This window comes from Dioscorea cayenensis, chromosome 4 (genome assembly GCF_009730915.1).
Source record: "Dioscorea cayenensis subsp. rotundata cultivar TDr96_F1 chromosome 4, TDr96_F1_v2_PseudoChromosome.rev07_lg8_w22 25.fasta, whole genome shotgun sequence".
Taxonomy (NCBI): Eukaryota; Viridiplantae; Streptophyta; class Magnoliopsida; order Dioscoreales; family Dioscoreaceae; genus Dioscorea; species Dioscorea cayenensis.
In genome coordinates, this window is record NC_052474.1 from 2,411,446 (window position 1) to 2,425,656 (window position 14,211).

Sequence of the window (14,211 nt, forward strand, 5' to 3'; positions counted from 1 at the left end):
ATTTTAAAATTAAAATATTTTTTAAGCAAAGGAAAAATTGATCGGCCATATGTTAAAAAACACAAATTAATATGTTCCAATAAACTGAACAACATCTCATCGTTTTTCTCAGTCTTTTTGTAAAAAAATGGATAAACCAGTTCGATTAATAAAAACAAAAATACAAGACTAACCTTGATACAAAACCCCACTCGTACCACAAGAAGTGATAAGAGGGAAAATAAAAACACACCAACAGAGGATGAGCGGGTATCCTCCGGCCCCACCAAATGGAAAAAAGCCTAGCCCGTGATGCGATCAGGTGCCTCCTCGACATTCGTGCCAACCCTCTCTCTCTGACCCCTCGCCTCCATGAACTCGAGACTGCGCCTAATAGTAGTCTCGGTCTCCACAAATTTTCGCCTTAGAATTATCTGCAAGAGCATTGAAACACGATAGAAGCATTCTATTAATACCAAGTACAATAGCTAAAGCGAAGCTAAAGAAGTAAATAAAAAAAATGAAATTTATCATATCACTGCTAGTATAGAAGACAAATAGAAAAAATTCCTTTATAAAGCAGAAATAGGAGAAAGTTGTAAATTTTACATAAAACCCGAATTGACGTTCTCAAGAGATTTTTGTCCCCGTCTTAAATCTTAATCATTGTTATAATCCAAAAAAATTAAAAACACACACGTTAAAGGGGCCCAGGCACTACAGTGTACAGCCAGTCAAATTAGTACTCACGCAGTCAGTCACCTACGGACGCCAGACTTTGTGACGCTACTTTACCGGCTGCATCCAGCGAACGACAGTATGCTTTTGCTTTTATTATGAAAATGTTACTTATCTTCCTGTCTTCCTGTTGCTATATTCATCTCAAGCTAATACTATCTATTCATTGAAAACAATACTAATGACAATAATAAAGAGAGAGAGAGAGAGAGAAGAGCTTTAAATGGTAGGACAAACAGAGGATTTAGAAAAAGAGAGATACCAAAATGAATAGGAAAACAATGAGAGGGATTTGGTTTTACAGATGGCAAGGAGATCAACAGGGTAGCTTTTCCTGAAAGTGGTTTTCCGGGTTCTTCACATCCAAGAAAAGCATAGTCAAGATGGCCATTATTCTGGAAACCACCCAATTACATGCTTTGGCTTTACAAATTCCAAACACCCTTGTCTTTCTCTTTCTCTCTCTCTCTCTCTCTGCCCCATGATAAAAGTTAGGGGGGGAGTGATTGGATTGATGGAATTGGATGTTGTGGAGCTTTTGATCCAAACCATGGGATTTTCTTTGCCTTCTTTGTGGAAAGCACCATGGTGTGCTCTCAGCCAAATATTCCCATCATTCCTCTGCTAAATTAACTCAAGGATGTTGGAAAGTCTAATCAATAAATCAGACATTACCCATAAAATAAAATGATTTGTTGTTCCATAGATTTATAAAGTAAACAACTAAAACAGTAAGTGGCAATATCCGTATAAAGAACATGATAAAAAGATTAATTCCAGAACTCAAGAAAAAAGGAAAATAATGTATTCTGGTGGTAACTCAGGGAATTTGTGATTTGAATCATGTCACCAGAGGAAAAAAAAAGGGAGCACTTGACATGCATGATGCATCCAAGGCTTTAGTAATCTTTTTTGTTAAACTCTTTACAACTAGTGTTTTATATTTTTGCTCACCTTGTTCTAAAGGGAGAGAGGGCAAGTTGTCCCTGCAAAATGGGTAAAAGATTTGGAAGGCTTGACCTAGTCAATATAGGCGCTAGTACTTCATGTTTCCTGAGATAATCATCATTCCTACTATAAGTACTTCTTTTCATACTTTAAAGAACTCATGAGATGTAATGCAATATATGGTGAACAAAGAGACAAGCATTAGATAAACCTAGTATAGGGTAGTCTCCCTCCCATATGATTCAGAGCTAACAACTCTCAGTAACTAACTATGATTATGAAAACTGCAGTTGATAATGAGGCTTTATTCACTATCAAATGAAAGGGGGAATCTAGGATGAGACAAAGATCAAACTGAATCAGCACACCAAATACAATATTCCAGAATAAGAAGTCTCTGTAACACTAGAGTTAATGAGGTAAATTAGTATTAGTAAAAGCAAAACCGAGAACTGTTTTAACACAAAGCAAGGTAAATGAGGATGTGTTCGATAATCTCCTGGCATTGATGATAAGATGAGACAACAAATCAAACGCATTGAGAGTGTGTTGGAATTGAGCGGAACTTATCTACATGGGGTTTAATTACATGAGAAAATAAAATGAAGAACAAAAAGAACATGTATAAATAAAGTGCAAGAAATTTATTGGGCATTTGACGACCAGGTATTTAAAAAAATAAAAATAAAAATAAAAATAACTCGTACTCTTCTCAAACAACATATGAATATATCTATATATGACTATATATTTATTGTAAACTTCGATGTTCGTGGATATTAAAAAGTAAGAGAAAGAGACAGGTGAAAGACGGGTAGATATTGGGTTTAATGAGAGAAGAAAAAGGGGAAAGGGGACTATTGGATACTAACCCAATGGCCCTCAAGAAAGTTCTCAAATAGTGTTTATAAGGACAAGCTAGTTAAGCTTGCATAATTTGTAATTCATTTTTTGAGATTAAATATAAAATGATCCGTTTACAATAACTTCCAAAATTATCAGTTTCCACACTGTAATCATAATATTCTCAACCACAATATTTTAAAAAAATAAATAAATAAATAATGGTCGAAATCTTGTCATTTCTTTTTAACATGAATTAGATAACAGATACAGTTGTAAAAGTTTGGTATAATCACCAAAATAGTCCATGTACTTTTCTCTCTCTTTCCTTTTGATCCATCTACTCAGAAATGCTCCCGACTAGTCTTTTTACTTTTGAAAATGTACCCACTTAGTTAAAAATGCTTCCAACCAGTCCCTCTACTTTTAAAAATGTGCCCACTTAAAGAGACTAAGTGAGCACATTTTTAAGGGGCCGTTTGGTTGGCGGTAATGTGCAAACATTACCGTCTGTTACGTGGTAATCTTTTCACATTACCATGTTTGGATTATTGGTGGTGGTAATATTGATGGTAATCTATGATTACTAACCTTGGAAGATTACCAAGAAACTTGGTAATCCCATTACCACCAAAATAGGTGGCTATGTTGGATTACCAAGTGGGTGGTAATCTGAAATATTTTTTGGACAAATATGCCCTTTGTTTAAATATAATAATTTTCATACTTTATTTGTTGGATAAAAAAATTAAATTTAAATAACATTATTTTTTGAATATGTTTAGCTTCAAAAATTTAATTTTTATCCAAAATTTTATTTTATTTTAAATTTAAACTTTCATAAAATAGTAGACACAAGGGTATTTTCGGAAATTTAGAATATTACCAAGTTTATTACTATGTAACATGAGTTTCCAACCAAACATGGTTATCATGAATTACCACAACATTCCTGGGCATATAACATTCCCAATCTTATTACCACGGTAATCTCGTTACGTGGTAATATATCATAACCGCGAACCAAACGGCCCCTAAAAGTTGAGAGCATTTTTAACTAAGTGGGCACATTTTCAAAAATAGAGAGACTAGTCGGGAGCATTTCTGAGTAGAGGGATCAAAAGAAAAGAGAGAGAAAAGTAGAGAGACCAACTAGGGTATTATACCTAAAAGTTTATGAACTTGTTTGTCTGTTTCTCTACTTGGATGCACCAAAAGATGACGGAAACTGCATTCTTATCTTTCTTGAATCATAACATCAAAAATTGTGGTTGTATCAAATTAAATCTGGCCAACTACTTTTTTTTTTTTTGTGAATTAAATATTTATTGAAATAAAAACAGAAGTACATGGGTAGACTCATCTCTCACCAATGGTTTAGAAGTAAGACATGATTTAGAATTATCAAGTCTATGATTAGCTTTAGTAAATAATTAGACATGAAAAGAACCTTGTCTGAAAACAAAAGCCCAACCGTTTATTGGACTCGCACTTTCCACTAAAACCTTACGCATAGTATTTATAAAATCAATTCTCCAATTAAACGTCAATCTTATCATATAATGAACTATTGCAACTTAGTGCATGAACCATAACAAAACAACACTTTTCTTTATGCCCAAAGAAGATAAGTGCACTTGATATGCAAACATGCCAAGCAATGTAATTATTATGAATTCGTTAAAGAGGATAGAGTCACTGGAGCATAGACTCACAGAATAACTATAAAACATTGAATAGAACACTAAATGATGTTTGAGCAATATGCATATCCAAAAACACTACTTCAATGAAGAAATAAGGGGTAGGATAATTCCCTTGGCTCCTTAAAACGTGACTCAACATTTTATTGACTCTTATTACAAACTCATAATATTAAACAATAGTTTATTCTAGATTAAAGGATAAATAAAATTTAATGTGAGACTCATAAGCCATGCAATTGTGATTATTATATATGACCACTTTTGCCAAAAGAGAGGCTCAGAAATCAACTCCCTCTTACAATATTTGTCGAGGTCAGTAGTTTGTAAATATTATTAATATATATATATGATGAGAATTAATAAAAATATTCATATTTGTTATCCACTTATATAACTAAATGTAAAATAAAAAAAATTAATTTATTAAATAAAAAACTTATTAAGAACGATAAGAATTAACAAAAACTTGCAGACTACTACATGCCTCTATTATTACTTTTCATAAAAAACAAAATTCTCACATGAGAATTAATCATAAACGATAAAGAAAAATCTATTTAAAGAAATAATCATAGTTATTCCTTTTTTTTTCTTCCAAACATCTACTATCCTCACGCTCCATTCAGACGGCATGGAAGACTAACTTATGCCTCTGTTATTACTTTCATTTGAAAAAAAAAAACTCTCACATGTGAATTACTCATTAAAAAAAAACTCATTAAAGAAATAATCATATTTATTCCTCATTTTTCTTCCAAAAGTCTACTATTCTCACCCTCCATTCAGACACCATAAGGGAACAAAGAGAGAAGGAATTGAACAAGAATACGTTGAACCTTATAAATCCAATCATCCTTTATCCTCCCATCCAAATACAACCCTGAGATTAGCTATTGCTTATTAACCATGTAACCAGAAACACTAGTAAAATATAAATTTAGTCAGCTAATAAGGCTTCCATATGATAGTAAAGGCTGTAAAGATGCATGGTCTTGCACCATTTCACCACTGTTCAAGCAAACTAAAACTAACGGTAAGCATGAGGGAAACATAAGATTCAGATTATTTATATGAACACTTCACGCATCCAATGCCAAATTTTCTTCAAGTTAATTTAGGAACTTGGTAGTTTTAAAAAAAATAAAGTAGTTAAACACAATCATTAATTAATTAAATTGAAAACAAACAATGGTCATGACCAGAAGAGGTGAAAGGGAGCTGTTCCATCACAAATGAACAGAAGTTTAACTTACTATACTGAAAATAAGACTTTTTTCAGCTTCGATAAGAAGTAATCACAGCATGAACACATATGGTTATATGGTTGCTTACCAACTGCTAACTAACATCCTTATACTATGGTTTCAATGAATGCAAGCAGTGGTCAATATGAACATCCGATAATATATATATATATATATATATAACCACCAAAAATCAGGGATTTGACAATTGTTCTTTGACATACCTCAAGATGCAATTGCTTGTTCTTGTGCTCTGAGCGCCATTTATTAATCCTTTCTAAACAAATCAGATTCCTTGTCATCTCCCTCTGTTTCCTCTGCCACTTGCATGCATCTCAAGAGACAAGCAGACATACACAGAGAAAGAAATCAAAATCAAGAAGAAAAAAATAAGACTTTACATCGCCTACATTGACTAAATTCAAGAGAAAGATAACACTATGCCGTGGTCAAAGGAGTTAAAAAGACAGCTAAATTCATAAGCATCAATAGGCATTAACTCAATAAAAATCACCAGAAACTCAATAAAATCATCTCACTAGGGCACATTTTGATCTGATTCCTAAATACAAGAAGAAGAACAAAGCATCCGGTGCGCAATCAAATTGCTCCTATATACAAGTATTCAAGACAAAAGATCAAAGAATACCTGAAATCCTCTTGATTGAGATTAGGAATGAAAGGCATCACTTTGGTGGCTTGGGGATTGGGGGAAGGGGAAAAGAAGCTAGGGTTTTCTCGGAGGTGGCCGCCATGAATGCAAGATCTCAGCTCCCGCCTTCCGTTCTCTCATATCGGCGGGAGTGATTTGAAATGCTTGATGGCTTGGAAACTAAGCACCACGAACTTTAAGATTCGTGTCACTAATGAATGCTATTGGGCCTAGGGTTACTATCAGCGGCCCACATATCTTCAAGCATCCCAAATTAACGGGCTACCGACACGTGTAAACCGTAACACGGCTATGCAGATGCCACGTCATGCCTCGGGATTTGGCATGATGAGCATATTCCTTACTCGACTATCGAGCCCTGGGTGACGTCAGCTAAAGAACACCCAAGCCCGAGACGCATAACCGTACATGATGACGTGGAAGCATCTCAGTCACAAAAAAAACTCGGACCCTCAGCACGTGACATCCCTGCACGGATACAGCTGTCCTCTCCACGACTCGCAGCCATGAGGTTTATTTTTATTATATATTCCTTTCCTTTTTTTTTTACTTTTACTATATATATATTATAAAAGAACACTCATCATCTAGTAACTCGTTTATATTTGAAATTTGTAGATGTTTACAATAACAAGCAGTACTGAAGAATGTCAAACAATGATTATAAACAGTAAATTTATATATTATTTATATAAATAATATTTGTTAAATAATCATTCAACGTTGTAAATAAACATCCGAAGAGGACAATAACATCCACATATGTGAAAATGACTTAAACTTTATATATAATATTTATTATCATTTATATATAGATAAAACCTTGTTATAATAAAGCATTTCCACTTTCAAGCATTACTCTCACTGTTCAATTAAATTTTTTTATCAAAACGTAAAGTCAAACAAAGGAAGGGGGGAAAATAGAAAAGGGCAAGTAACTTGAGTTGGCTTCTTGTCAATGGCCACAAGAGCACAGAAGTCTGAGAAAAGCAATGAAAAAAAGTAGCTGCTGCTGCAACACAGCTGTTCATTGGCCTGCTTTGCAAGACAGGGCAATAGTTTCATAGAAGCAGGTTTAAAGACATGCTAAATAGTTCAAATAGGGCCCACTGTTATGTCCCATTGAGATCTCTCAATTCCAAGGGCTTTGGAGTTCCTCTTTTGCAATTGAATGAGTGCAATCCAGGAAACAAAGAGACAGGAATGCAACAAAAGCTAGGACATGTACCAAATACCTGGAGCTTCTCTCAAGCCTCTCTCAAATATAAGAAAACAAAGACAACAAATAATAATACTCTTAAAAGTTAAAAGCCAATATATAGTTTCCTAGGACAAGCAACAGGCAATAACAACCTGACTGTAGATTGGTGTCTTGGTATTGACTTGGCTTTCAGGTTTAACCACCTGCATTTAGAGCATAAGCACAAAGGTTAATGGGACCTTGTTAGAGATTGATGAGAAAAATTGGATGTGTTTAGAGAATGAACACACCATTGGGTGAACGGGAACTAGTCATGGAGAAATCAGAAGAGACCATTGGTATGGAGATTGAAAGCTGAGTTGTTGAGTATGAGGTCCGGTTGCATCTATCGTCATCCAGATTGGACCAAGGCTCTCTTGTTTTCGGCCATTCATCGAAAAAGGGTCTAAGGGATTGGCTTTCATGTTTCACAGACTCAGATGAACCAAATTCAGTGGCAAAGAAAGCATGCTGTTGATGTTGCTCTGCAATTGAACTCATTGATGGCTGACCAATATCTTGCATTCCCTGAAGCTGATGACTGTAATTGCTGTGTAGAAGAGAGCCAGAGCCATCATTCGTAGCTTTTGACAGAGGAAATGATGATATGTTAGAGGGCATCAAGCCCCATGAGCTTTCCAAAGAAGAGTCCATTGCAATGCCCCTTGCACTTGCAGAAGGCTCCGAGAATAAGCTGTGTTCATCCATAGCAGGTTTCACTCCTTGAAGGTATCTGCATTTTTAAGTGGCAACATATGAAACCATGTAAAGGAAACAAAGCAAAGAATGGTATAAATACATCTCAATGCACTATCGAATGAATAAATTCTATGAAGCAAATTCAAACAATTTGAATAAACAGTTTGTTCTCAAGTGTGTAGACACTGGCAGCCGGAACAGATAACTTAATATTTCAAAAGTTCATTCCTTACTACGCTTGCTACATAAGCAATATAATCCGATTTCAGTGATATGGAATTAAAAACTAATTTTAACGCACACAGAAAAGATGAAAGTTTCAGGCATAACCAGACCATACAACAGAGTCTCCACATGCTACAATAGCCAACTGGTGACAAGCTTTCACTGGCAAATGAGTAGATTAATGGTTGAACTGGCATTGAACTGAGAACCAATCACAAGAAATAAATGGATACAAAGTACAGGTGAAGAATCAACTTTACAAAATAAATAGTTTCAGTGGTGCTTTATTTATTTATTTGCATTTCTTTCAGCAGAATCTGGTGAAGTCATGAAACTAGAACAGAGGCAATAATAAATCCATCACCACTGTATATACAACTCTCTACACATGAATAAAAAAGAAACCTATAAAAAAAAACAATCAAATGGTAATTTATGAACCAGGCCTCTGTCTACAAGACAGAAAACAGAGTGAGAAAAAGTTCTAAAAAAAAACATCTGAGAGATCTCAGATCTTAGTAGGATAGCTAACATTTCAGAAACCTGCGAAGCATGTCAGACACCTATAGAACCAACTAATCAGAAAGAAATCATCAAGGCAGTGAACCAACCAATGTGTCAGAATTCCAACATCATGCAACAAACTCCTCACAAACTATTCTAACAGCAAAGGCATTCCCAAAACTCAATTATCTGACAGCACAAAGCCACACAGACTTTAAAAGTTTAAATATAAGAGATTCAACTCAAACCAATAACATAATCTATCATATATAGTAAAAGTACTAAAAGAATGGAATCAAAAGGCAGAGATCAAATAGACCTGAAATCCTTGTTGTGCATGGGATAGGAGGAAAGTCTAGTGTGCAACTGAGAAGAACCGGGGCCGGCGAGGATGGCAGCAGTGGCGGCGGCAGCGGAGGTTGTGGTCACGGTCGAAGAGGACGACTGAGACTGGGGAAGGGATTGCGTTTCCACAGGCTTTCTTGAACGGTTGCGGCCGCGGTGCATGTGCCGCTCGCAGTACTTGGAATCGGGGTACGCGTCCTTAGAGCAGCGCCACTTCTTCCCGTCCGTTCTCCGGCACCGCCCGGGCTCCGGGTCCAGCTTCTTCCCATAATAGCAGTACCCTACTGCAAACACATCAAGAAAGGTATAAAAATCCAATCTTTGACACTAACAAACGAAACCACATTGAATACAAAGAGATAGAGATCATGAGGACAAACTCACGAGAAGGATGATGGTAGTAGCGTGACGACATAGCTTCAAAGCTCCTGCGAATGGGGATGAGAAGTTCCTGAGGGACAGGAACACCTGCCATCATGTACTTGAAGATGAGTGCCTGGTGTTCCAGCTCCTGCCATTGCGCCGCCGTGAATGGCGGTCTCCAGCCAAGCCCCCCTCCCCCACCACCACCATTCATCTACTCAAACTAGAGAAAAAGCCCCAGATATCACTACTCTAGAGAAAGAAAAGAGACAAACAAAGAGAAAGCTTGCAAGCAAAAGCTGCCACAAGGCAAGCACTAGTAGTGTTTGTAGTAGTAGTAGTAGTAGTAGTAGTAGTAGTAGTAGTAGTAGTGGAAGACTTCTCAGAGCTCAGACAAAGCGCAGACATGGAACCCGGTATACTCACCCGCAGGTGAGCCCACCCCGTAGGCCATTGCCACTTCCGAGAGGTCTTAGAGATGAACAGAGACAGAGATAGAGAGTAGCTAATGGAAGAGAAGACAAGGCAGGGGACTATATATGTGCTTTTATAGATGGAGACACTAAAAGGGTGGTTTTTTCTTTTAATAAAAATAATAAATTACAATAATTGGGTTTTGAGGATTTCGATGCAACTGCTATTAATAGAGATGTGTGAGGATTTTAAATTTTTTTTTTTTTGTTATTTATTTTTTATAAATTTTAAAAATTGTATATTGGATAAGATCTTAGAATCTTAAAATTAATATTAAAATGTTTTTTTCTCTGAATGGTGGATTGGTTGGACAATGAACGGTGGGGATTGCATATTCTGTGCTATATTGTCTTGATTTGGAATGATCCAACGGTGTGGAGGGGTTTAAAAGCACATTTTTATTTTTATTTTTAATAAAAAATCAAGGAGTGGACATGTTTTCGAAGATCTGCTGTGGGAGCTTGATCAGTATTTTTTGAATGGAAGCGATTGGAGAATGGCACGTGGTGCACTACTGAAGACCACCGCCATAGTTCACATAACCAAACCATGGAAATTTTGAGTATAATTAGCTCTTTATTTATATTACAATGCTTCTTGTCTGAACTAATGATAAGCTTTATATCTCACCAATGTATTATTACATTGAAAAAGAGTTAAAATTTCTTAATCACGTACAAGGGAATCAGATATTTTAACTGTTTGGCCATTTGGGAGTATGGATAACCTTTGAATATAGTTCATAGTTCATAGAGATATATATATATATGGTGAAGATTGAAGAAACATAATACCAGTGCATGCCAGAAGGGCCAGGATTCAAAGTGCATGCCAGAGTTACCTCAAATAAATGGGCAACCTTTTCACAAGCTGCAAGCAAGGTTCACCACTTTGAATGAGAGTGTGTGAGTGAGGGAGTCCCCCACCACTCCTTTTACTTTTGGGCACTATGTTCATGCCATCCACCATTAATTAATTACAGAGAGTTGGAAGCTTCTTAATGAGTAGAGAGTTGTTGCATTTGAGAAGAACAATTAACCCCATTGGGTTGGGTGACAAGCTAAGGGGCGTTCATTTCAGAAAAAGTGGGGGAAGTCAAGAAATGGGGGAAGTGCCACTTTCCTGAAGTGGGATGAAATGATACACTTCCAGAATTTCTGATGTTCATTTGTCAGAAAGTGAGAATAAAATTGAAAGATTTAGGTGTTGGATGAAGATCTATGAGTTCGAAAAAAAGATTTTTGGAAGTGAAAGGAAGTTAGTTTTTATAGATTGTCTCACTCCCACTTTCAAGAAAAAATACCAAAGTGCGGGCTAGTTCAAAAATCCACTCGATCGGAGTGAGAAAGTGGACTTCCCGGTTCAAAGACAAATGAACATCGAGTGATGGAAGTCGGATCACTTCCCCACTTCCCCACTTTCCCTGAAATGAACGCCCCCCTAAGTGTAAGTGGCCACACAAACACACACCCATACACTTCTTTATCATTGTTTTTTCTTAGCTTGGACATGAAAGCAATCAATTGTTTTGGTTCCCTCTTTGGCTTTCCCATGTTTCCTTTCTTTCATGCTAATCTTTTGTTCTTCTAACGTTGTTAAACCTAAGCTTTAAAATTATTATTATTATTTATGTCTAGAGGATTGAAAATAGCATTTGTTTGAGATGTACTTTTATAAATAACAGCAGTGATTTATTAGTATAGATGATAATTTGGGTATAAAAGTCAAGAAGACAAAATAATAGTGTCACACCGCCAGCCGACATAGGTAGCGGTTTATAAAGAAAATTATTTGTGTGTAGATGTGCACAAGAATTGAGGAACATATAAGTGAATTATTTCCGCAAAGTGAAGCAAAGGCTTGGGAGGCACTTCATTTGCAAGTAAAAATTAAAAAATTAATAAATTAATTAATTAAAAATTAAAAGGGAAAAGAAAGGGAAAGGGGAAAGTGGGTGTTAATGGGCCCGGGCCGTAGATAGCATGGACCACATCAACGTCATTGTCTTCAGTTGGGGAAGGCCCACGTCCAGCTGCCGCTGTTTTGCCTGACACCAAGCGCAAGTGACACCTCGTTGAATCCCCCTCCTCCTGCTGTAGCAAGCTCACGTGATACCTGTTTAGGTAATAACGGGCCGGGCCGGCCCAACTACGGCTGTCGGTTGTTAAGAGGCTGATGCGATGCATGCGAGGATGTGTGCATTTGTGTTATATGATATGAATAAAAATGGAAAAGAAAATGATGAACGGTGTGTAGCCTTATAGTTGAACAGATCGCGAGTTCGAGCCCCTTAACTCATAAAGTTATTTAATCCCGTTTTGTGATTTGCTTGTGAGAGCTATTAATTGGAATATCCGGCTTGAAAGAAATACTCGTATCTTTAATTCCAATTGCCTTTCGTCTATTGCAATTATTTTAAAGATTATTTGCGTGATAATTTCATGGTTCGTTGCGCCCCAGAAGCTAAAAAGGCGAAACTTGAGGAACCTATGTCAAAGATAAAAAGGAGTCTGGAGTTCTTGAGTTCCAGAGATGTGGTGCCGGATGCCCCATCGTCGAGACCTTCTTCTCCCGGTGAGATTTAGTCTTTCTTACTTGTTTCCCTAAAGGATGTTCTCTTCCTTTAGGTGGGTACATTTTCCAATGAGCACCCAAGTTTGGCCTTATATCAGTTTGAGCACTAACTTTCAATTTGTATCAAAATGAGCATAAAGTTTTAATTTTGTTTCTCCGGCGGGGCAATTGGGGGATTTTGGTTATAATCGAGTGACGTTGAGTCGGAAATATGATGTAAAGCACATTGGAACCAAGTCGAGAACTATCCACATAATCAACCAAGTGGAAAAGGGATGAAGATAAGGAAGGGGAGGAAGGAAAGGGATGATGATGTGGTAGCCAATTAAAGCTACGTGTATAAGTTGATGATGTGGACGTGTCTTTGAGTTGGTTCCTCGTGTCCCACATCATATTTACGGCTTTCACGTCAATCGATGATAACCAGAATCTCCAAATTGCCTCGCCGGAGAAACAAAATTAAAACTTTATGCTTCGTTTTGATACAAATTGAAAGTTAGTGCTCAAATTGATATAAGGCCAAACTTAAGTATTCACTTGAAAAATTTTCCCCCCTTTAGGTTTTTACCCTCTTCCTTCTCTCTGGCTTTCGTTTTGTCTGTTGTACTCTCAACCACTTATGGTGGTTATTTTTGTAAGAATCAAGGCTCTTTTTGGTGTTCTTTACTTAATGAATGTGGTTTATCCACTAAAAAAAAAAGTACAATATATAGTCAACATCTACCTTTAGCTGTAACCAGAATCAAATAAACTCTAACACCGTCCTAACAAAATTTGATTATTAACGCCAGTGACTTTGTTTGATGCGGCTAGCACCGCTAAATGGAGCTATACTAATGTAAACTGAGCCTCTGGTCAATAAAACACAAAGCATGGCATTTTCCAAAGGGAAGCACCTGTACACATCCATCCGGACTAACCTCACTAAAGTGAGAAGCAACTTTATGATCTCTTTAGTAGACTACATAATTTTAGTTATATATATATATATATATATTTATTTATATTCTTTTATTATTTATTTTATAATAATAGAGAACATCTTGTAATTTTTTTTACTTTCACATTGAAATAGTTAAAAAATTAACTCTCTTTGATAAGATTAATTGAGGTGAATAGTTTGCGTACCTTATCTAAATATAAAGACAAGCAAATATGGTTTTTCTAACTATGGGTTAACATAGTTTATATAACATATTTATTATTTTTAATTATAAAAATAATAATGAAAAGATATATGAGGGATTGATAAAAAAAAAAGTCAAAAATTTACAAGGACTGACAAATAATTTTCCCTTGAACCAAACGCTATATACGAACAACTAACTCTTTTGAGAGTTGGATTGGATGGCAAGTGGAAGTGGAGATGCAAAGTGAGTACAATGTCTTGGTGAAACGATGTGTGAACCTTGAACCGTCCCATCAAATATCTTAAAAAGACAAGAAACTTTGGTATTATCTTCAATTAATCACAGCGAATAATATTTTTATATATATATATATATATATATAATTTGGAAAATGATAAATAGAACAAGATAATATCTTGTTTGGTTTGATGGCAATATATGTTTGGTCACTGTACATGTAATATATATATATATATATATATCTTCATTGCATTTGGTTGGATGGAATGATAGGCGTGCTCACTGT

The 14,211-nt window shown here is 36.0% G+C and overlaps 1 protein-coding gene and 1 long non-coding RNA gene across 2 annotated transcripts; both read right to left on the reverse strand.

The window, feature by feature from the left end:
- Positions 1-136: 136 nt before the first annotated feature.
- On the reverse strand, positions 137-6,260 carry LOC120259592. The gene is made up of 3 exons (XR_005536157.1): positions 6,108-6,260; positions 5,683-5,792; positions 137-413 (listed from the first exon to the last, which is right to left on the reverse strand). It is a non-coding gene; the product is annotated as an uncharacterized LOC120259592 (long non-coding RNA).
- A 720-nt stretch (positions 6,261-6,980) lies between these two features.
- LOC120257972 (growth-regulating factor 4-like) lies at positions 6,981-10,007 on the reverse strand. Its single transcript, XM_039265287.1, has 5 exons — positions 9,934-10,007; positions 9,529-9,730; positions 9,119-9,428; positions 7,623-8,104; positions 6,981-7,535 (listed from the first exon to the last, which is right to left on the reverse strand). The coding sequence occupies exons 2-5, from the start codon at positions 9,719-9,721 to the stop codon at positions 7,528-7,530; spliced, it is 993 nt and encodes a 330-aa protein (XP_039121221.1). The 5' UTR covers positions 9,722-9,730; positions 9,934-10,007; the 3' UTR covers positions 6,981-7,527.
- Between the last annotated feature and the right edge of the window lie 4,204 nt (positions 10,008-14,211).

Bases quoted from the DNA above. Each gene is read 5' to 3' on its own strand.
- LOC120257972 (XM_039265287.1), bottom strand. From the start codon at position 9,721: ATGAATGGTGGTGGTGGGGGAGGGGGGCTTGGCTGGAGACCGCCATTC. The intron at 9,429-9,528 runs GTGAGTTTGTCC...ATGTGTTTGCAG, and splicing joins CTACTACCATCATCCTTCTC to TAGGGTACTGCTATTATGGG. The intron at 8,105-9,118 runs GTCTATTTGATC...TTAAAAATGCAG, and splicing joins ATGCACAACAAGGATTTCAG to ATACCTTCAAGGAGTGAAAC.